This window comes from Trypanosoma brucei, chromosome 8, assembly GCF_000002445.2.
Source record: "Trypanosoma brucei brucei TREU927 chromosome 8, complete sequence".
NCBI lineage: Eukaryota > Euglenozoa > Kinetoplastea > Trypanosomatida > Trypanosomatidae > Trypanosoma > Trypanosoma brucei.
Window position 1 is genome coordinate 1,468,937 of NC_007281.1, and position 21,935 is coordinate 1,490,871.

The 21,935-nt window shown below is 51.3% G+C and overlaps 9 protein-coding genes across 9 annotated transcripts, besides 4 other annotated features; all 9 read left to right on the forward strand.

The window, feature by feature from the left end:
• Window positions 1-149: part of a sequence feature (sequence corresponds to BAC RPCI93-4A8) that runs on past the window's edge.
• Window positions 150-21,935: part of a sequence feature (sequence corresponds to BAC RPCI93-5H5) that runs on past the window's edge.
• On the forward strand, window positions 1,287-5,666 carry Tb927.8.4960 (hypothetical protein, conserved; the record flags this gene model as incomplete). Its single annotated transcript, XM_842233.1, has 1 exon — window positions 1,287-5,666. The coding sequence occupies one exon, from the start codon at window positions 1,287-1,289 to the stop codon at window positions 5,664-5,666; it is 4,380 nt and encodes a 1,459-aa protein (XP_847326.1).
• Window positions 5,721-5,746: a sequence feature (AT_rich).
• Window positions 5,882-7,684, forward strand: Tb927.8.4970 (69 kDa paraflagellar rod protein; the record flags this gene model as incomplete). Its single annotated transcript, XM_842234.1, has 1 exon — window positions 5,882-7,684. The coding sequence occupies one exon, from the start codon at window positions 5,882-5,884 to the stop codon at window positions 7,682-7,684; it is 1,803 nt and encodes a 600-aa protein (XP_847327.1).
• Window positions 5,882-16,300: a sequence feature (Number of repeated genes in array uncertain. Overlapping BACs RPCI93-4A8 and RPCI93-5H5 contain different number of repeats, three and five, respectively.).
• Tb927.8.4980 (69 kDa paraflagellar rod protein) lies at window positions 8,036-9,838 on the forward strand (the record flags this gene model as incomplete). Its single annotated transcript, XM_842235.1, has 1 exon — window positions 8,036-9,838. The coding sequence occupies one exon, from the start codon at window positions 8,036-8,038 to the stop codon at window positions 9,836-9,838; it is 1,803 nt and encodes a 600-aa protein (XP_847328.1).
• On the forward strand, window positions 10,190-11,992 carry Tb927.8.4990 (69 kDa paraflagellar rod protein; the record flags this gene model as incomplete). Its single annotated transcript, XM_842236.1, has 1 exon — window positions 10,190-11,992. One exon carries the CDS (start codon window positions 10,190-10,192, stop codon window positions 11,990-11,992), a length of 1,803 nt encoding a protein of 600 aa, XP_847329.1.
• Tb927.8.5000 (69 kDa paraflagellar rod protein) lies at window positions 12,344-14,146 on the forward strand (the record flags this gene model as incomplete). Its single annotated transcript, XM_842237.1, has 1 exon — window positions 12,344-14,146. The coding sequence occupies one exon, from the start codon at window positions 12,344-12,346 to the stop codon at window positions 14,144-14,146; it is 1,803 nt and encodes a 600-aa protein (XP_847330.1).
• On the forward strand, window positions 14,498-16,300 carry Tb927.8.5010 (69 kDa paraflagellar rod protein; the record flags this gene model as incomplete). The annotated part of the gene is made up of 1 exon (XM_842238.1): window positions 14,498-16,300. One exon carries the CDS (start codon window positions 14,498-14,500, stop codon window positions 16,298-16,300), a length of 1,803 nt encoding a protein of 600 aa, XP_847331.1.
• Tb927.8.5020 (hypothetical protein, conserved) lies at window positions 17,311-18,642 on the forward strand (the record flags this gene model as incomplete). The annotated part of the gene is made up of 1 exon (XM_842239.1): window positions 17,311-18,642. One exon carries the CDS (start codon window positions 17,311-17,313, stop codon window positions 18,640-18,642), a length of 1,332 nt encoding a protein of 443 aa, XP_847332.1.
• Tb927.8.5030 (trafficking protein particle complex subunit 3, putative) lies at window positions 19,471-20,052 on the forward strand (the record flags this gene model as incomplete). The annotated part of the gene is made up of 1 exon (XM_842240.1): window positions 19,471-20,052. The coding sequence occupies one exon, from the start codon at window positions 19,471-19,473 to the stop codon at window positions 20,050-20,052; it is 582 nt and encodes a 193-aa protein (XP_847333.1).
• Window positions 20,762-21,598, forward strand: Tb927.8.5040 (hypothetical protein, conserved; the record flags this gene model as incomplete). The annotated part of the gene is made up of 1 exon (XM_842241.1): window positions 20,762-21,598. One exon carries the CDS (start codon window positions 20,762-20,764, stop codon window positions 21,596-21,598), a length of 837 nt encoding a protein of 278 aa, XP_847334.1.

A 21,935-nucleotide genomic window follows, 5' to 3' on the forward strand; every position in this document is an offset into this window, starting at 1 on the left:
CGTATACATATTTATTACTGTTGTAATTCACGCGCACGCAGTGATAGTGCTGCGTCTTCCTTTCCCAATGTGCCACCTCAGACTGTCACCTTCGTGCACCGTTTACTGCTAGACGGCTTGACAGTGGAAGAATATGTATTGCCTTCCAGAGCCTAATATGCGAGGAAGAGCACTAAGTGCGTGTAAGAGAAAGTATCGTAAGGCATTGGGTGCGCTGCACATGCGTGTGTGAAGCCAGTAGTGATAAGAGATTTAACCCCAGGAGGGGTTACCAGCGTGAGTGTGTGGATGACAGCGTTTCCCTTGACGCGTCTTGCATTCGCTGCGTTGGTCTGTTGTTTTCTGGTTTCGGAGTATATCCAACAAGGTCTTTGGATATCTGTCCTGTACTATTTCTCTTTCTTTGATTTTATCTGTTTATTTTTCTTTCGGTCGTATAATTCCCCCTCTTCCATGTACATCGGTTTACCGGGCTGTGTCCTTTTTATTTCGTCTCTCGGGGTGGCCCACTCGGGGGTCTCGGATTACATTAATGGTAGTTAAATGGGGTAGTTGTCCGTGTCTTACGTTTGCTTTACTCCGCCAAGTATATATATGTTTCCACGTTTGAATTCTCTCCACTTCTATTAATTTTCTCCGCATCTCTCTTCCTTGATTTTTCTTTCACTGCTGCGAGAGCATTGAAGCTCATGAGTCGCACGTTAGAATCGTAGTTGAACATAAGGCTTGCTGTTAAGGCAGCATATACGATTTTGTGGGGACCCGGGCGCTAAGATGGGATACGGGACCTCATCGGTAACACCATGGTTGAGGAAGTGCTGGGTGCCATGCGGTTGTTACCGCCGCGGGAGCCAGAGAGAGATAGAGAGGGGATTCTGGGGTGTCGGAAGGGTAGTTGTCTGCGTAGCTAACGAAGGTTTTCCCCCCTCGACCATTCTATTGTGAGTTGTTTCGCCGTGACCTCCGTTAATGGTCTACTACTCCCTGTCACAACACCATGCCTTGTCTAATCACTAACTGTGAAAAGGTGAATATCATGCAACACGTACCTGGCAGGGGGTGAGGAGACCGAGAGCTACTGTCCCACAGGTGTCACTTCATGTGGGACTAATCGAAGTTCTTTTTTTCTTTTCTGTCGAGATCACAATATTTATTTAGTTCTATCGCTGTATTACGTCTACTGATTGCTGCGACTACTATTTCCCCTTGTTTTTGGATGTTAATTTTCACGCACATGTACATGTGTACATTACGAGTTCCACACCGCGCATCTGAGGCGGCGTGTTATGCTGCGGCATACGACGTCCATATTTGCCCCTACGTGTCGAACCGTCGTTTGCCGGACTTACAACCACCCGGTAGCGAGTAGGAGAAAGACCGGCAACAGACAAAAGAAGGGCGTTTGCGACAATGTTCGTGACATAATCGGCATGACCATCCCCGAGGCGCGGCTGCGTCGCGACCGTATTTCAGCAGCTTCCTTCGACCGTTGCATTGAGGAAAATGCTCGAAATATCATTGGCCTTGGCTCTAAAGAATCTCCTGGACTCGAGACCCGCTTCGGTGCTCGGTATGATCGTAGGGATGTGCGTTTTGTTGGTCGGGCCGATGACGTCCGGCGATTCACCGAGGAGGCGGCGAGGTCAAGCGCCGCCGGACATTGGCCAATGGGAGTGACATTCGTGCGGGGTGAGTTCGGTGCTGCATCCGGGGGCGATGGCCATCGGTTGAGCGCTGAACCAACGAGCCATGATTTGGGCCGCGCACCAATGGATGTGGCTAGCGAGGGAACTAATCCAATGCTGCGGCGTGTGTTGAGGCGGTGCAAAGAAGGGGTTTCCTCGTCACTGGCTGGAGTTCTTGCCGCTGCTGGCCCTGAGAAAGCACCGGCTGAAGGAACCACCTCTGAGATGAACCCTAGGAAGAACGTGGCACCGTCGACGGCTTCTACACGCCCACAAACGGCATCAGTAGTGAGTCCTGCGAGGCGGCGTGTCGAGAAGCGCTTACGGCGGCGATCAGCCGTGTTGTTGAGAGGCGGAGAATCGTTACACCCATGTTCCCTGCAGGGCGGATGCGGCTCACAGGGTGGCTCTTCGAACTGCGCGTTTGTTACACATCCATCTACCGCTTGCGTTCAGTGGTTGCGGCTGGGCCGTTGCGAGGAAGCGCGTCTATGTAGCTGCCCGTGGTGGCACCCTGCGGAGATGGAGGTACTGAAACCGGAGTTTCTTCACAGTTACTTCTTCGGCATTGCCGAAGGAGATGAGAGGGGGCTACGACCCTTGAGGGAAAGCTGTGCTGCGGTGGGGAGGCTCCTACAGATGTTTCTGGACATTATCGTTTCCACGATATTCGAAGCATTGAGGATGGAGACGACAAATAACGAGGAGGTGGTGACGGTTGGGCGCGTTGAGGACCTTCTATCTCGTGCTGGTAAAGGGAAGGGTGGAAACTCCGCCTGCATTTGTAACCTAAAGGATGGTTTGCTCTCTGTGGAGCGGGAACTGTGCGTAAGTGCACTAATGGGTGATGATGAGGGGGTAACCTGCACGGAAAGTGCTGACGGCGAGACATCGGGGCCTCATTTCGATGGCGAGTCGACTTCTTTGCTCCGCAACATGGAACACTACCATAAGCTGCACGCCGATGCGGACAAAGAAGTGCGAAACCTCCTTGTTATATTTCGCGCGTACTTTACGATGTGTGATGAACGTGGGGGAAACAGTGGCCGCGTCATCGTGAGCGCTTCTCTTACTCAATGGCTGCTCAGGCACGCTGCGAGTTGTTGCAGTCAGGGAGAATGTTACTCGGCTGGACTGACCCCAATCAAGCTGTTTGAGGAGGCTTCAGTTGTATTATTGAAGGATAGACTTCATAGGTGTGGCATTGACATATGCGGCAGGAGTTGCAAGCAATCGAGCATCACACCTTCCGACCGTTCATCGCCGTTATTGTTGCTGCAACATGTCTCTTTATTGTCGAATATTGTAACGTTTGGTGCGAACGCAGATCAGGCGATGCTGACCGAGCCGGGGCAACAATCACTTTTGTATAGTGTCTTGCTTTGCCTTCAATCAGGTGGGGTGTCCTGTTGGCTTGGTGACTCTCCGCAGCAGCAGTACGTTAGTTGTTGGTTATTCATGCAATCTTTACTCTCGGTGGCTTCGGTATGCCTACTGCGGTTGGGCAGTCGAATCTTCTCGTTTGCACGCCCCGTGCTTGTGGAAGTCGGGCGGCGTTTGGCAAAGGATATTGAGGTCCAGTTCGAGGCGAAGTTGCTGCGGGCATCCGGATGGGCTCCGTGGACTGATGCACAGATGTTCGGTGAACAGCACCGGGCCATTTACACTGCGTCCGACTACGCCCGGACGCACATGCCTGTCGTTGCTCGCGCATTCACAGCAGCAATGCTCAACATACTATTACTGAACACATTGAGAGCAGCGAACCGCGAGGTGAATTTGTGTCGCAGTCCCGTTGCTGCCGTTATTTTCAGCGGGGAAAAGGCTGAGGAATACAAGGGCTGTGCAGTAAAAGGTGGATTAGACTCACCTATGGAGTGTGTTCAGCGCGAGTCGCAATTACGCGGTGGGCCCAGCGTGCGGCGCAGTATGCGTCCCTATGCACAAGAGGCCATGTCATTAATAGCTCTTTTGCATGATGAAGGTACCCAAATGCTTGCTCGACGGCAGGCGCTCATGGAAGAGTTCTTGTGCAGGCGGAAAGATTTCGATGACTGTGGAGCAAACGAGCTCAACAACCCCCAAAACCGAAGAAGAAGCTCCGGGGGCGTTATCTTGCCATCATTCCACGACGAAAAGATTCATGTTTTTGAGAAATTACTTCCACACGGGTCCATCTCCGTTTGTGGTGACGGTGTCGGATTGCTTCTTCGCGTGCTACTGGAGGGCGGGTCTGCATACGGGGCGTTGCGCCTCGCCGCATCTGCGGTTCACGTAGGAAGAGCGCTAAGGTTTGCGGCGCGCCAGCCCATGCCACACGTTCATCTAGGCGAAAAGGTAAAGCACAAACACATGCGAAACAGTAGAACAGGTCGCAAGTACACTGTTCGTGTCCGTGTCCCTGTTCTTCGTAGCACTGATCCCGACATGGAATGCCGAATGCACCGAAAGGGACAAAGTGGAGGAGCGCACCCCATTGCATTGTATTTGCGGCTCAACCAGCAAACAGTGGAAGAGATGGTCCGCCTCGCACTTCGCATGGGGGGCGCTGGAGAGCGTCTACTGAGCGGCGTAGTTGACGACTGCGTACGGGGTTTACTCCTGGATTACGGGAAGTCACGCTGTTTACCTGCGGTAAAAGGCTCGGATGTGCACGATGATGGGGCGATTGCAGGAGATTTAGGCGCACGCGAGCTGCAGGGAATCTTGTCCGTTGTAGTGGGTACCAACAGTAATTCGCAGCTTTTGTCCGTGGCTGATGAAGCCCAGCAGCGCGCCGTGGAGGGTTACCGTGTCCCTCCAACAGCATTGTTGGTCGAGCTCCTTGTGGCCCTTACACCTCAAGCGGGGCGCGGGGTGCACGAGCGGTGCACACGTTTATGCGCAATGGACCCTCATCTAGTAAGCGAAAGAACACTCCTGGCGAAGCAGTGCCACACGGCAGGCGAAAGTTTTGCTAGGGCAAATGACGATGCTTCCGCGGCATGGTTGAGTTACCTCAACTCAGGAGTTGCTGTCGATTCAGGGGCGGTTAGTGTTTCGTTTCTCCGAAAGGAGGCTGAGCGACTACCTGTGGTTGATAGTGTTGCTGCGTCGTTGAACAGGCCCCCGCTTCCTCGCAACGTAGAGGAGCTAAGAAGACAGCTCACGCAAACGGTTGATGCCGTCGGTTGTGCTCAGGACAGGCGACAAAACGAGGCAGCGTGGAGTTTGTCACGGGGGTTTGCCGTACGCGTGCAAGACCCAAACTCAATGCATGGAGTTTGGTGGGCTGTGATGTGTGGAGCAATTCTTGGTGCAAGCGACGACGCGCTGGCCGGCAAACAACGACCATGGGCACGGTTGCTTCTGCGCAACGCCTTCCACGTGGCCCAACAGTTCGCAGCACCACAGGATCGCGCCCGCTACGGCCAGGCAACGGTAAGGGCATTTATTCTCTCCGGCATATTTGAATTGACATCGACACCCCGTAGCCCTACCGATGTTAGTTGTCGAAGGAAACACCTACCGTGGCAGCTCCCTGTAGTTCACGACCTCAACCTCTTTTTAGCTGCCCAGGTGCACCTCGCACAGCGGCTACACAAACTGTATCCCAACAGTGTGATCACGAATGATTGTGGTATTAACAAACAACTGCAACTTTTTGGTCATCTAAAATTGTCGACAAAACTTGAAGACCACCACATTGAGGCGACTGCGTGTTGGAGTCTACTTGAACCATTAACTGAACACAGCGAGTTAGCGATAACATGGCTGCAGGAATCACTGTTTCATACTCCTCAAGGACTGCTCGCATGGATCATCGCCTGCACTAACAACAATTGCAACCAAACGGCTTTTGTGATGGCCGCATGGGTGACACTTTTATGCCGCACTGAAAAGGTAGGTGGGACATTCAATAAACATGTCCAACAACATCTACGGTCCAAATGCACAAAAAAACAAGTGGAACAACTTCTGTTGCTTGATCACTGCAATTAAAATCCAAAGAAAGCGCGGACTTGCATAGGGCATCTACAAGGGAAAACGAAACGCATAAAAAAAATTAATTTTAAAAAAAAGAAATAACTTCCACAACCAAAATATAAAAAAAAACATGAATACCACCATATAAATCAATCACTTTTTTTCACCAACATATAGTATCAAATAATAAGAGAATTAACTTTGTAGATAAAGAAAGCAATAAAGCATCAATGAGCGGAAAGGAAGTTGAAGGTGTTGTGAGTCCTGCGGACCAGCAGCAGCCAGCCGTCCCGGAGGTAACAGATATCACGCTGGAGGCCGCCCGCAAGCAGAAAATTCACAACCTGAAGTTGAAGACCGCCTGCCTTTCGAATGAGGAATATGTCCAGGACCTGCACGTATCCGAGTGGAGTGAGACGCAGAAGCAGAAGCTGCAGGCTGCACACGAGAAAGCGCATGAATTGCTTGCCTCAGTGGAGGGTGGGACGAAGTGGAGCCTGACAGAGGCGTATGACATCAAGAAGCTGATGCGCGTCTGTGGTCTTGAGATGTCTGTGCGTGAACTGTACAAGCCGGAGGACAAGCCACAGTTCATGGAGATTGTTGCACTCAAGAAGACAATGAACGAACTGAAGCAACATCACAACAAGACTCGCACGGTGTCTTTCACCGGCATGATCGACAATGCCATCGCCAAACTGGAGAAAATCGAAGACGAACTGCGCCGGTCCCAGCTCGACGCTTCTGAGATGGCGCAAGTTCCTGTGGCTGCACTGAAGAATATTGAGGACACGATGAACGTGGCTGTTGTGCAGACGGCTCTTCTTGGGAACGAGGAGCAGATCAAAGCCCAACTTGCAGCCGTTGAGAAGGCGAACGAAATCCGTAATGTTGCCATTGCCGATGGTGAGATGGCGATTGCTGAGGAACAGTATTACATTAAGGCGCAGCTGTTGGAGCACCTTGTGGAGCTTGTGGCCGACAAGTTTCGCATCATTGGGCAAACTGAGGATGAGAATAAGAGCTTCAGTAAGATCCACGAGGTACAGAAGAAGTCATTTCAGGAATCTGCCTCAATCAAGGACGCGAAGCGCCGCCTTAAGCAACACTGCGAGGACGACCTACGTAACCTTCACGATGCCATCCAGAAAGCTGACTTGGAGGACGCCGAAGCCATGAAACGGTTCGCCACGCAGAAGGAGAAGTCGGAGCGGTTCATCCACGAGAACCTCGACAAACAGGACGAGGCATGGCGTCGCATTCAGGAACTGGAGCGCGTGTTGCAGCGCCTTGGGACGGAGCGTTTTGAAGAGGTGAAGCGCCGTATTGAGGAGAACGACCGCGAGGAGAAGCGTAAGGTGGAGTACCAACAGTTCCTCGATGTATGTGGCCAGCATAAAAAGCTGCTGGAACTGTCTGTGTACAACTGCGACCTTGCGCTTCGCTGCATGGGTATGCTGGAGGAGATCGTAGCCGAGGGCTGCAGTGCCGTCAAGTCACGCCATGACAAGACGAACGATGAGTTGTCTGACCTTCGGCTGCAGGTGCACCAGGAGTACCTGGAGGCATTCCGTCGCCTGTACAAAACTCTTGGCCAGCTTGTGTACAAGAAAGAAAAGCGCCTGGAGGAGATTGATCGCAACATCCGCACCACACACATTCAACTGGAGTTTGCCATTGAGACCTTTGACCCCAACGCGAAACTACACTCCGACAAGAAGAAAGACCTATACAAACTTCGTGCGCAGGTGGAGGAAGAGTTGGAGATGCTGAAGGACAAGATGGCGCAGGCGTTGGAGATGTTTGGACCTACTGAGGATGCGCTGAACCAGGCTGGTATCGATTTTGTTCACCCTGCTGAGGAGGTTGAGTCCGGCAACATGGATCGCCGCAGCAAGATGGTGGAGTACCGTGCACACCTGGCGAAGCAGGAGGAGGTGAAGATTGCCGCGGAGCGCGAGGAGCTGAAACGATCTAAGATGCTCCAGAGCCAGCAGTACCGCGGCCGCACGATGCCGCAGATCACTCAGTAGCGCTGCGCTTAAATGTCTTTCATTATAATCAATGTATAACCTTTATGTAGTATTTCAATCTATGCCGCTGTGTACGTGCACTGCGGTGCCTATCCTTCGGCATTAGAGAGTCACTGTTTGTGTAGATCGTAGCTGCATGTCTGACATCTGGTTCATTAGTGCCGTTTTGAGTCTGCACTGTTGTGCAACTTGATATGCATCACTGCACACCAACCGTGTGTTTCCTCCTTTGGGTGCACCCTTTAATCCTTGTCTTCTCCTTTTTTGTCTCTTTCCCCCTCGAAAAGGTGTCAAACTACTGCCGCATAAACTACGGTTATCCCAAATTTAAGAGAAAGCAATAAAGCATCAATGAGCGGAAAGGAAGTTGAAGGTGTTGTGAGTCCTGCGGACCAGCAGCAGCCAGCCGTCCCGGAGGTAACAGATATCACGCTGGAGGCCGCCCGCAAGCAGAAAATTCACAACCTGAAGTTGAAGACCGCCTGCCTTTCGAATGAGGAATATGTCCAGGACCTGCACGTATCCGAGTGGAGTGAGACGCAGAAGCAGAAGCTGCAGGCTGCACACGAGAAAGCGCATGAATTGCTTGCCTCAGTGGAGGGTGGGACGAAGTGGAGCCTGACAGAGGCGTATGACATCAAGAAGCTGATGCGCGTCTGTGGTCTTGAGATGTCTGTGCGTGAACTGTACAAGCCGGAGGACAAGCCACAGTTCATGGAGATTGTTGCACTCAAGAAGACAATGAACGAACTGAAGCAACATCACAACAAGACTCGCACGGTGTCTTTCACCGGCATGATCGACAATGCCATCGCCAAACTGGAGAAAATCGAAGACGAACTGCGCCGGTCCCAGCTCGACGCTTCTGAGATGGCGCAAGTTCCTGTGGCTGCACTGAAGAATATTGAGGACACGATGAACGTGGCTGTTGTGCAGACGGCTCTTCTTGGGAACGAGGAGCAGATCAAAGCCCAACTTGCAGCCGTTGAGAAGGCGAACGAAATCCGTAATGTTGCCATTGCCGATGGTGAGATGGCGATTGCTGAGGAACAGTATTACATTAAGGCGCAGCTGTTGGAGCACCTTGTGGAGCTTGTGGCCGACAAGTTTCGCATCATTGGGCAAACTGAGGATGAGAATAAGAGCTTCAGTAAGATCCACGAGGTACAGAAGAAGTCATTTCAGGAATCTGCCTCAATCAAGGACGCGAAGCGCCGCCTTAAGCAACACTGCGAGGACGACCTACGTAACCTTCACGATGCCATCCAGAAAGCTGACTTGGAGGACGCCGAAGCCATGAAACGGTTCGCCACGCAGAAGGAGAAGTCGGAGCGGTTCATCCACGAGAACCTCGACAAACAGGACGAGGCATGGCGTCGCATTCAGGAACTGGAGCGCGTGTTGCAGCGCCTTGGGACGGAGCGTTTTGAAGAGGTGAAGCGCCGTATTGAGGAGAACGACCGCGAGGAGAAGCGTAAGGTGGAGTACCAACAGTTCCTCGATGTATGTGGCCAGCATAAAAAGCTGCTGGAACTGTCTGTGTACAACTGCGACCTTGCGCTTCGCTGCATGGGTATGCTGGAGGAGATCGTAGCCGAGGGCTGCAGTGCCGTCAAGTCACGCCATGACAAGACGAACGATGAGTTGTCTGACCTTCGGCTGCAGGTGCACCAGGAGTACCTGGAGGCATTCCGTCGCCTGTACAAAACTCTTGGCCAGCTTGTGTACAAGAAAGAAAAGCGCCTGGAGGAGATTGATCGCAACATCCGCACCACACACATTCAACTGGAGTTTGCCATTGAGACCTTTGACCCCAACGCGAAACTACACTCCGACAAGAAGAAAGACCTATACAAACTTCGTGCGCAGGTGGAGGAAGAGTTGGAGATGCTGAAGGACAAGATGGCGCAGGCGTTGGAGATGTTTGGACCTACTGAGGATGCGCTGAACCAGGCTGGTATCGATTTTGTTCACCCTGCTGAGGAGGTTGAGTCCGGCAACATGGATCGCCGCAGCAAGATGGTGGAGTACCGTGCACACCTGGCGAAGCAGGAGGAGGTGAAGATTGCCGCGGAGCGCGAGGAGCTGAAACGATCTAAGATGCTCCAGAGCCAGCAGTACCGCGGCCGCACGATGCCGCAGATCACTCAGTAGCGCTGCGCTTAAGTGTCTTTCATTATAATCAATGTATAACCTTTATGTAGTATTTCAATCTATGCCGCTGTGTACGTGCACTGCGGTGCCTATCCTTCGGCATTAGAGAGTCACTGTTTGTGTAGATCGTAGCTGCATGTCTGACATCTGGTTCATTAGTGCCGTTTTGAGTCTGCACTGTTGTGCAACTTGATATGCATCACTGCACACCAACCGTGTGTTTCCTCCTTTGGGTGCACCCTTTAATCCTTGTCTTCTCCTTTTTTGTCTCTTTCCCCCTCGAAAAGGTGTCAAACTACTGCCGCATAAACTACGGTTATCCCAAATTTAAGAGAAAGCAATAAAGCATCAATGAGCGGAAAGGAAGTTGAAGGTGTTGTGAGTCCTGCGGACCAGCAGCAGCCAGCCGTCCCGGAGGTAACAGATATCACGCTGGAGGCCGCCCGCAAGCAGAAAATTCACAACCTGAAGTTGAAGACCGCCTGCCTTTCGAATGAGGAATATGTCCAGGACCTGCACGTATCCGAGTGGAGTGAGACGCAGAAGCAGAAGCTGCAGGCTGCACACGAGAAAGCGCATGAATTGCTTGCCTCAGTGGAGGGTGGGACGAAGTGGAGCCTGACAGAGGCGTATGACATCAAGAAGCTGATGCGCGTCTGTGGTCTTGAGATGTCTGTGCGTGAACTGTACAAGCCGGAGGACAAGCCACAGTTCATGGAGATTGTTGCACTCAAGAAGACAATGAACGAACTGAAGCAACATCACAACAAGACTCGCACGGTGTCTTTCACCGGCATGATCGACAATGCCATCGCCAAACTGGAGAAAATCGAAGACGAACTGCGCCGGTCCCAGCTCGACGCTTCTGAGATGGCGCAAGTTCCTGTGGCTGCACTGAAGAATATTGAGGACACGATGAACGTGGCTGTTGTGCAGACGGCTCTTCTTGGGAACGAGGAGCAGATCAAAGCCCAACTTGCAGCCGTTGAGAAGGCGAACGAAATCCGTAATGTTGCCATTGCCGATGGTGAGATGGCGATTGCTGAGGAACAGTATTACATTAAGGCGCAGCTGTTGGAGCACCTTGTGGAGCTTGTGGCCGACAAGTTTCGCATCATTGGGCAAACTGAGGATGAGAATAAGAGCTTCAGTAAGATCCACGAGGTACAGAAGAAGTCATTTCAGGAATCTGCCTCAATCAAGGACGCGAAGCGCCGCCTTAAGCAACACTGCGAGGACGACCTACGTAACCTTCACGATGCCATCCAGAAAGCTGACTTGGAGGACGCCGAAGCCATGAAACGGTTCGCCACGCAGAAGGAGAAGTCGGAGCGGTTCATCCACGAGAACCTCGACAAACAGGACGAGGCATGGCGTCGCATTCAGGAACTGGAGCGCGTGTTGCAGCGCCTTGGGACGGAGCGTTTTGAAGAGGTGAAGCGCCGTATTGAGGAGAACGACCGCGAGGAGAAGCGTAAGGTGGAGTACCAACAGTTCCTCGATGTATGTGGCCAGCATAAAAAGCTGCTGGAACTGTCTGTGTACAACTGCGACCTTGCGCTTCGCTGCATGGGTATGCTGGAGGAGATCGTAGCCGAGGGCTGCAGTGCCGTCAAGTCACGCCATGACAAGACGAACGATGAGTTGTCTGACCTTCGGCTGCAGGTGCACCAGGAGTACCTGGAGGCATTCCGTCGCCTGTACAAAACTCTTGGCCAGCTTGTGTACAAGAAAGAAAAGCGCCTGGAGGAGATTGATCGCAACATCCGCACCACACACATTCAACTGGAGTTTGCCATTGAGACCTTTGACCCCAACGCGAAACTACACTCCGACAAGAAGAAAGACCTATACAAACTTCGTGCGCAGGTGGAGGAAGAGTTGGAGATGCTGAAGGACAAGATGGCGCAGGCGTTGGAGATGTTTGGACCTACTGAGGATGCGCTGAACCAGGCTGGTATCGATTTTGTTCACCCTGCTGAGGAGGTTGAGTCCGGCAACATGGATCGCCGCAGCAAGATGGTGGAGTACCGTGCACACCTGGCGAAGCAGGAGGAGGTGAAGATTGCCGCGGAGCGCGAGGAGCTGAAACGATCTAAGATGCTCCAGAGCCAGCAGTACCGCGGCCGCACGATGCCGCAGATCACTCAGTAGCGCTGCGCTTAAGTGTCTTTCATTATAATCAATGTATAACCTTTATGTAGTATTTCAATCTATGCCGCTGTGTACGTGCACTGCGGTGCCTATCCTTCGGCATTAGAGAGTCACTGTTTGTGTAGATCGTAGCTGCATGTCTGACATCTGGTTCATTAGTGCCGTTTTGAGTCTGCACTGTTGTGCAACTTGATATGCATCACTGCACACCAACCGTGTGTTTCCTCCTTTGGGTGCACCCTTTAATCCTTGTCTTCTCCTTTTTTGTCTCTTTCCCCCTCGAAAAGGTGTCAAACTACTGCCGCATAAACTACGGTTATCCCAAATTTAAGAGAAAGCAATAAAGCATCAATGAGCGGAAAGGAAGTTGAAGGTGTTGTGAGTCCTGCGGACCAGCAGCAGCCAGCCGTCCCGGAGGTAACAGATATCACGCTGGAGGCCGCCCGCAAGCAGAAAATTCACAACCTGAAGTTGAAGACCGCCTGCCTTTCGAATGAGGAATATGTCCAGGACCTGCACGTATCCGAGTGGAGTGAGACGCAGAAGCAGAAGCTGCAGGCTGCACACGAGAAAGCGCATGAATTGCTTGCCTCAGTGGAGGGTGGGACGAAGTGGAGCCTGACAGAGGCGTATGACATCAAGAAGCTGATGCGCGTCTGTGGTCTTGAGATGTCTGTGCGTGAACTGTACAAGCCGGAGGACAAGCCACAGTTCATGGAGATTGTTGCACTCAAGAAGACAATGAACGAACTGAAGCAACATCACAACAAGACTCGCACGGTGTCTTTCACCGGCATGATCGACAATGCCATCGCCAAACTGGAGAAAATCGAAGACGAACTGCGCCGGTCCCAGCTCGACGCTTCTGAGATGGCGCAAGTTCCTGTGGCTGCACTGAAGAATATTGAGGACACGATGAACGTGGCTGTTGTGCAGACGGCTCTTCTTGGGAACGAGGAGCAGATCAAAGCCCAACTTGCAGCCGTTGAGAAGGCGAACGAAATCCGTAATGTTGCCATTGCCGATGGTGAGATGGCGATTGCTGAGGAACAGTATTACATTAAGGCGCAGCTGTTGGAGCACCTTGTGGAGCTTGTGGCCGACAAGTTTCGCATCATTGGGCAAACTGAGGATGAGAATAAGAGCTTCAGTAAGATCCACGAGGTACAGAAGAAGTCATTTCAGGAATCTGCCTCAATCAAGGACGCGAAGCGCCGCCTTAAGCAACACTGCGAGGACGACCTACGTAACCTTCACGATGCCATCCAGAAAGCTGACTTGGAGGACGCCGAAGCCATGAAACGGTTCGCCACGCAGAAGGAGAAGTCGGAGCGGTTCATCCACGAGAACCTCGACAAACAGGACGAGGCATGGCGTCGCATTCAGGAACTGGAGCGCGTGTTGCAGCGCCTTGGGACGGAGCGTTTTGAAGAGGTGAAGCGCCGTATTGAGGAGAACGACCGCGAGGAGAAGCGTAAGGTGGAGTACCAACAGTTCCTCGATGTATGTGGCCAGCATAAAAAGCTGCTGGAACTGTCTGTGTACAACTGCGACCTTGCGCTTCGCTGCATGGGTATGCTGGAGGAGATCGTAGCCGAGGGCTGCAGTGCCGTCAAGTCACGCCATGACAAGACGAACGATGAGTTGTCTGACCTTCGGCTGCAGGTGCACCAGGAGTACCTGGAGGCATTCCGTCGCCTGTACAAAACTCTTGGCCAGCTTGTGTACAAGAAAGAAAAGCGCCTGGAGGAGATTGATCGCAACATCCGCACCACACACATTCAACTGGAGTTTGCCATTGAGACCTTTGACCCCAACGCGAAACTACACTCCGACAAGAAGAAAGACCTATACAAACTTCGTGCGCAGGTGGAGGAAGAGTTGGAGATGCTGAAGGACAAGATGGCGCAGGCGTTGGAGATGTTTGGACCTACTGAGGATGCGCTGAACCAGGCTGGTATCGATTTTGTTCACCCTGCTGAGGAGGTTGAGTCCGGCAACATGGATCGCCGCAGCAAGATGGTGGAGTACCGTGCACACCTGGCGAAGCAGGAGGAGGTGAAGATTGCCGCGGAGCGCGAGGAGCTGAAACGATCTAAGATGCTCCAGAGCCAGCAGTACCGCGGCCGCACGATGCCGCAGATCACTCAGTAGCGCTGCGCTTAAATGTCTTTCATTATAATCAATGTATAACCTTTATGTAGTATTTCAATCTATGCCGCTGTGTACGTGCACTGCGGTGCCTATCCTTCGGCATTAGAGAGTCACTGTTTGTGTAGATCGTAGCTGCATGTCTGACATCTGGTTCATTAGTGCCGTTTTGAGTCTGCACTGTTGTGCAACTTGATATGCATCACTGCACACCAACCGTGTGTTTCCTCCTTTGGGTGCACCCTTTAATCCTTGTCTTCTCCTTTTTTGTCTCTTTCCCCCTCGAAAAGGTGTCAAACTACTGCCGCATAAACTACGGTTATCCCAAATTTAAGAGAAAGCAATAAAGCATCAATGAGCGGAAAGGAAGTTGAAGGTGTTGTGAGTCCTGCGGACCAGCAGCAGCCAGCCGTCCCGGAGGTAACAGATATCACGCTGGAGGCCGCCCGCAAGCAGAAAATTCACAACCTGAAGTTGAAGACCGCCTGCCTTTCGAATGAGGAATATGTCCAGGACCTGCACGTATCCGAGTGGAGTGAGACGCAGAAGCAGAAGCTGCAGGCTGCACACGAGAAAGCGCATGAATTGCTTGCCTCAGTGGAGGGTGGGACGAAGTGGAGCCTGACAGAGGCGTATGACATCAAGAAGCTGATGCGCGTCTGTGGTCTTGAGATGTCTGTGCGTGAACTGTACAAGCCGGAGGACAAGCCACAGTTCATGGAGATTGTTGCACTCAAGAAGACAATGAACGAACTGAAGCAACATCACAACAAGACTCGCACGGTGTCTTTCACCGGCATGATCGACAATGCCATCGCCAAACTGGAGAAAATCGAAGACGAACTGCGCCGGTCCCAGCTCGACGCTTCTGAGATGGCGCAAGTTCCTGTGGCTGCACTGAAGAATATTGAGGACACGATGAACGTGGCTGTTGTGCAGACGGCTCTTCTTGGGAACGAGGAGCAGATCAAAGCCCAACTTGCAGCCGTTGAGAAGGCGAACGAAATCCGTAATGTTGCCATTGCCGATGGTGAGATGGCGATTGCTGAGGAACAGTATTACATTAAGGCGCAGCTGTTGGAGCACCTTGTGGAGCTTGTGGCCGACAAGTTTCGCATCATTGGGCAAACTGAGGATGAGAATAAGAGCTTCAGTAAGATCCACGAGGTACAGAAGAAGTCATTTCAGGAATCTGCCTCAATCAAGGACGCGAAGCGCCGCCTTAAGCAACACTGCGAGGACGACCTACGTAACCTTCACGATGCCATCCAGAAAGCTGACTTGGAGGACGCCGAAGCCATGAAACGGTTCGCCACGCAGAAGGAGAAGTCGGAGCGGTTCATCCACGAGAACCTCGACAAACAGGACGAGGCATGGCGTCGCATTCAGGAACTGGAGCGCGTGTTGCAGCGCCTTGGGACGGAGCGTTTTGAAGAGGTGAAGCGCCGTATTGAGGAGAACGACCGCGAGGAGAAGCGTAAGGTGGAGTACCAACAGTTCCTCGATGTATGTGGCCAGCATAAAAAGCTGCTGGAACTGTCTGTGTACAACTGCGACCTTGCGCTTCGCTGCATGGGTATGCTGGAGGAGATCGTAGCCGAGGGCTGCAGTGCCGTCAAGTCACGCCATGACAAGACGAACGATGAGTTGTCTGACCTTCGGCTGCAGGTGCACCAGGAGTACCTGGAGGCATTCCGTCGCCTGTACAAAACTCTTGGCCAGCTTGTGTACAAGAAAGAAAAGCGCCTGGAGGAGATTGATCGCAACATCCGCACCACACACATTCAACTGGAGTTTGCCATTGAGACCTTTGACCCCAACGCGAAACTACACTCCGACAAGAAGAAAGACCTATACAAACTTCGTGCGCAGGTGGAGGAAGAGTTGGAGATGCTGAAGGACAAGATGGCGCAGGCGTTGGAGATGTTTGGACCTACTGAGGATGCGCTGAACCAGGCTGGTATCGATTTTGTTCACCCTGCTGAGGAGGTTGAGTCCGGCAACATGGATCGCCGCAGCAAGATGGTGGAGTACCGTGCACACCTGGCGAAGCAGGAGGAGGTGAAGATTGCCGCGGAGCGCGAGGAGCTGAAACGATCTAAGATGCTCCAGAGCCAGCAGTACCGCGGCCGCACGATGCCGCAGATCACTCAGTAGGATTGTGTACTGTAATTGTATTTTTTGGGTTTTTTTTGAAAGTGGTAGTAGTATTTTAGAGTTGCTACTTACTTATGAGTTTGATATGTTTGTTTTTATGTATAATTTTTTTTTTGAGAAACTGATGTTTATATGTATGTGTATCTTCTTATTTGCGGTTAGATTAGACGATTTTTAGTGTATTTTTATTTGGCTGGGGTTTATTTGGCTGCTATTTGTTGTAGGATGCGCCGTGCTGACGCTTCTTGCTCTTGTATGTCGCCGAGTTATGCTGATTGTTGCTCTCTCTATATTTCTTTTGTGCGGTGGTGTTGTTGAAAAATTTTGCTGCTAATATTGTTGTCATGTATTTTGTTGTTGTTACTTGTCTGTGAGTGGTTTCTTTCTTTCTTTTTTCCACTGTGTTTTGTAATAGTGTCTTACTTTAGCTTAGGATTATAGGTATGGAGGGATGTGTTATTGCCTGATCAAATATTTCTGTTGGAGTTGTTAGGTTACTGTTGCACGTGACTTCCGTATATATCCGTGTTGGCTTTTTCTTTTTGAGTTAAAGTTCTTTTGTTTTGGTATAATCGTGTGTGTGGGATCTGCTGCATGTAATGTCCGGATGGTCGAGCCGACGTGGTACCTTTTTTGGGCTTTATCGTGTGGTGGTGAATGTTACTTCTTTTGAGTTTGTTAGTGGCATTACCGCTGTTGTAAGCACAATTAAGTGTAGTGTATGAGTATATGCCCACGATCTGGGCTAAAGGCTTGTAGTTGAACCGAGCCCGCCGATGTCCCATTTGTGGAGGAGTGGTGTATAACGTGAGCAACGTTAGAGGTTGGTTTTTACCTCATGGAGGTATTGTGTGTTGTACATTTCTTTTAAGTTGTATTACTGGTGTTCAACCGTATCTGCTCTTCTGTTTTGTTGGACGTATGCTTTGCGTTAACCACTTGTTATTAACGCCCGTGGGTATATCCAACGCTGCTGAAATAATCATTAGTGCATTAGCTAACCGTTGACCATGGAAATGGATAGGTTGACACGCCGGCAGGCGGACCGGATTGAGTACGTCATGCGGGATCTCTTACGCGATTTGCAACTCATAGCATTTCTTCCCGTAGACTTGTACCCCTGGACGCGTAGAAGCTGCCTTGAAGCGGCGCGGAACCTTTTGGCGGAGGCAAGCATGAATCAGGGTATGAATGGGGCGGCAGCGCAGATTTACGGAGAGGATGACAACTCAACATATGTTGCTCAGCTTATATATGGTCTTGCTGAGCGGTATGGTGACGCAACTGACGTTGATAATAATGAGTTACTTTTGCAAATGACTGAGTTCGCAGAATTAGAAAGGGAAATGCTAGACACCGCCACGTCGGTGGGCGCAGTGGATGAATACGATATTAACCGACACCACAAACTTTTTCGTGCGGTGTTGGACACCCTGCAGCAAGAGGGCTACACAGAGCTTGTTGCTCACTCGCTGAAGTGGGGAAGCGGTGACGACTCAGCTGTAGCACAACCACCGGGTGCTTATCCCATGGAGCCTAGCGTTTTCAATCGTTTAGTCGATCCTGGAATGTTGTCGCTGCAGCGCACCGTCGAGTGCCTATGTGAGCTGTTGGTTGTTCGCAACACCTCTACTGTAACTGAGGACATACACAACTATAAGATATTGCATGAGGCGGTTAACAAAGAGAAGAGTTCATCCGCCGATGTGAAGGCTCTGAAACGTGAATACCATGAGATAAGGGAGGCACGTCGCACAGAAGTGGCTGCATTGCAGGCGGAGGTGCGCCAGTTAGAGGATGAGATCGAGTACACTCGTAGTGTGTTAGAACTCGAGCTGTCGGCTTTCGGCGAGGCAAATGCCAAACTGGAAGAGGAACGCCAAGTGGAGGAGGAGGAGCGTATCAACGCACTGAAGGAGGAAGCGGAGCACTTAAAACAGAAACTCGATGGACTTATTGCGGCGAATCAAGGGGAGGCCGCAACGCTTCGCACTCAGCGAGCAAAGAAGGAGGCGGCTGTGAGCGCCGCAATAACGGAGTACGACACTCAAATGGCCACTTTGCATGCTGCATCTGTGGCGCTCAACAAGGAGACGGAGGAAGACACTGAGGCCATAGTTGCATTGGATGGTGAGTTGGGGGCACTATGTACCGAAAGGAATGAATATGAACTAGAGAAATATATTGAAGAGATGCGCGAGAAGCATTATGAGCGCATGCACGAGCAGACGACGAGGTATGCCTCCACCATCCAGGCTTGCTTCCGCGCGTACCTCACGCGGGTGAACTTCGAAAGGGGACTGGCTAATTCTAAGCGAAAAAGGAAGCGGAAGAACAAATAGTGGGTGGTACAGTTGGAAGCTGACAAGGAGGCGATTATGCATAAATATACATGTACTTCTTTTTTGAATTTGCCTTCTCTCCACCCCTTTCCCCTGACATTCCGTCGGCTGTCACATTTCATGAAGTGAAAACAGTGTGCTGCCTTAGAGAGAAATTTGTGTAAGAGTATTGTTGGGGACGCGGTATGTATTCTAGCTGATCAACCCCACATGTCTTTGCATTTGCCTTTTTACCTTTTTCCTTTCTCAGTACAAAAAAAAATGTATGTCGCTATTCATGTGTTTCACTGTGACGGGAAAGTTGCCTCTTACAGACAAAATTCCCGTCATCTTGGAATAGTACAACCATTCTGTGTATACCCCTTCTCTATTTTTTCCCCCCTGCACGCTAGCGTGAGTGCGTACAGTTTGGGAGCTAAGCTTTGACTCCTCTGCAACTGGGTTAGGGGGGGGGGGGGGGAAGATGCGAATTCCTCTGCTGTCCGGGCGGAGGTATGCCCTTGTCCGCATTTTGAAGCTGCATTCCTCTCCTTTTCTTTTGTTGAATTCTGGGTGTTTCAACGGGACATACAAGGGGATAGAGAGGGGAGCAGGGGTGAAGAGGGGGGAGGGGAGAGCGCCTGATAGTGTGTATATAAATATAATTCAGATATGTTTGAGATTCACAACCAAACTTATCAGTAACACATACGAGTAGACTGCGCTCCATCAATCATTGTGCGTTTCTTCTTTTGGTTCTTGGAGTAATCGAAGTAGGAATTAAAGAAGCTAAGGTTACAGGTAATTATTCTTGCGCTTGCCGTCGCTGAGAGAGAGTAGTAGTGCCTCATGTCCCAACAGCGGCAGGTTGCTGCCAAATTGGGTGAAGTGGCCTTCGATAGTGGCGAGAAGGCAAGCGCTGAATTTTTCGCCATTACGTACGGCGCGCTTGTCCAGCAGATGATTACGGACCTTCCCCAAGCCGATGATGTAGAGGTTGTCAATCAGCAACTGGACACGATGGGCCGGCGGATTGGCTCGCGACTGGTGGAAGAATACAGCGCCCGGAGCGGCGCCCCCGCCTGTCGCACGTTTGCGCAAGCGGCAGATGCTGTTGCAATTGTAGGAATAAAAATGTTTCTTAATGTTAACGCAACGGTACAACCTGCGGAGGAAAGTGGGGGTGACACATTTACGTTAACTTTTGCAGATAACCCGCTTGCGCTCTTTGTGGAACTGCCTGAGGGTCCTGTGCGTCAGCGCTTGTGGTATTCGAATGTTATTTGTGGTGTTATTGTCGGTGCGCTTTCTATGGTAGGGTTTATTGCAGAAGCGACGTTTGTAAGGGACACCCTGCGCGGTGATGCAACGAATGAGATACTACTGTCCTTCAAGGGGAGGGAGAAGGAAACCTTTAAGGTTGAACAATAGTTGTTGGGTTGTGTTGCACTTCCTCTTGTCACTACTTCCCTTTGATATCTGTTGATTTTTTTGACATCACTATCTGACCGATCTGGATCAACGTCGACGTTGGTTCCGTTTTCTCGTTTGCCGTATTACCACGGGTGAGCACTCACTCACCGACTCATCTATGCGTCGTGCTCGAGTGAGCATTTTTAAATTCATAGCGGGCTGGGGCGGTTGCATTATCATCTGAAGTACCTTTGGCCATATTGTGTCTGCTTTCCTCCCCCTTTTTTATATTTTTTCTTGCTGGCTTTCTGTTGTGTGTGCTGATGTGTGACATATTGTGGTTCCTCGTCCATTATTGTGTTCTCTTTTCTTGAATTTTCGTTGCCTTTCGTGTTACTGCCGGCGCTAACTTTACCTGAGCTGGGAAAGGACGCACACGCGCCGGTGTGATCATAGGGGAGGAAAGAAGCTCAAGCTTGACTGACCTTCTATCGAATAGGAGCAGGGGGAAGAGGGTCGAATAGCGTTGGCGGCAGTGTTGTGGATCCTTTGACATCCGTGAAGTGAGCACGACCAAACACATCCGTTCCTGCGTGAAAATTGGCGAAACGCCTGTGGTTTTGTTACGGCAGCAGATTTGTGGGCTCTATTCTCACTTGAGCTGTGACGTCGGGCCAGCCGCGCTCTGTCCATTATTATCACTTTTGCTGCTCGCGTGTGTGTGTTAATGGATTACCGACAGAAAGCTGCCCGGCTTCCCCGTTCGGCGGAGGAAAAAAGCCGGTGGCGCCGTGTCATTATAATCCTTGAGCACTGTCCTCTTGCCGTTGTGCGTGGTAAGTACGGCTTCGAACTGTTGGCTGAGCGACACCGCGCCCACCACGCACGTTACAAGCAGGATCCCGCGGAATGGCGGCCCGACGTTGTACACCAAGCGTTGCTTCACTTGATGGATTCCCCACTCAATCGAGCTGGCATGCTACAGGTGTTCCTCCGTACGAAGAAGGGTGTTGTCATAGCAGTCGACCCGCGTCTTCGCGTTCCACGGCACATGCGTTTGTTTGAGAAGATGATGGTATCGTGCCTGTACCGCATGAAAGTTCGTGCAGCGAACGGCTCAGTATCGCTTCTGCGCGTGGTGAAGAACCCCGTGACGGACCACATTCCGGCGAACTGCACACTCATACGTGTTGAAAAGGACGGTGATGCCGTGCCTGATATCTTTGCGTACTGTGCAACATGTGGGACTAATAGGCATGCTGATGGATCGACAAGCGAAAACGTTGGGACGGCGACGGCGTGCTCCTCCTCTGCAGGAAGCGATGCAAAGGAGCCGCACTTTGCCCAGAAGCACCGTGACCTGGCTGATGCAAAGCAGTTCAGGCCATTTGCATTTATTATTGGTGGTATGTCGAAAGGTGACGTGGACGCGCCGTACGCCCCGCGCGCCCAGGTGAAGAGTATACGTCTTGGCGACCGAGGCATGTCGGCTGCGGCCGCTTGCAGTGTCATCATACATGGTTTTGAGGAAGAGTGGCTGCGCGAGGATAACGAGGCGTGTTAGCGTATTTGTATTTCCTCTACCTTCTTGTGTTTTCCATCGATTAACTGCTCCCCCTTTTGTGCAGCCACTGCCTCATGGGGTGGGAGCGAGCGGTGATTTTGCGCGAAGGGAGCAAAATTGCGCTTAGCGTGTAAATAAAAGAGTGCTGGTAACGTTTGTCGTAACCAAAAGTGTCAAACTTACACACAGGAACGCGTGCAATGCAAAGCGAAACGGTGAGGGTCGCGGAGTCTGAATTATCACCGGTGCCCGCCGCTGTGGAGGGGTTTGTGGTATCAAATAAAAGTAATATTACTTTCGAATAATAGTAATAATGGTGGGTGGTGGGAGTTATGGA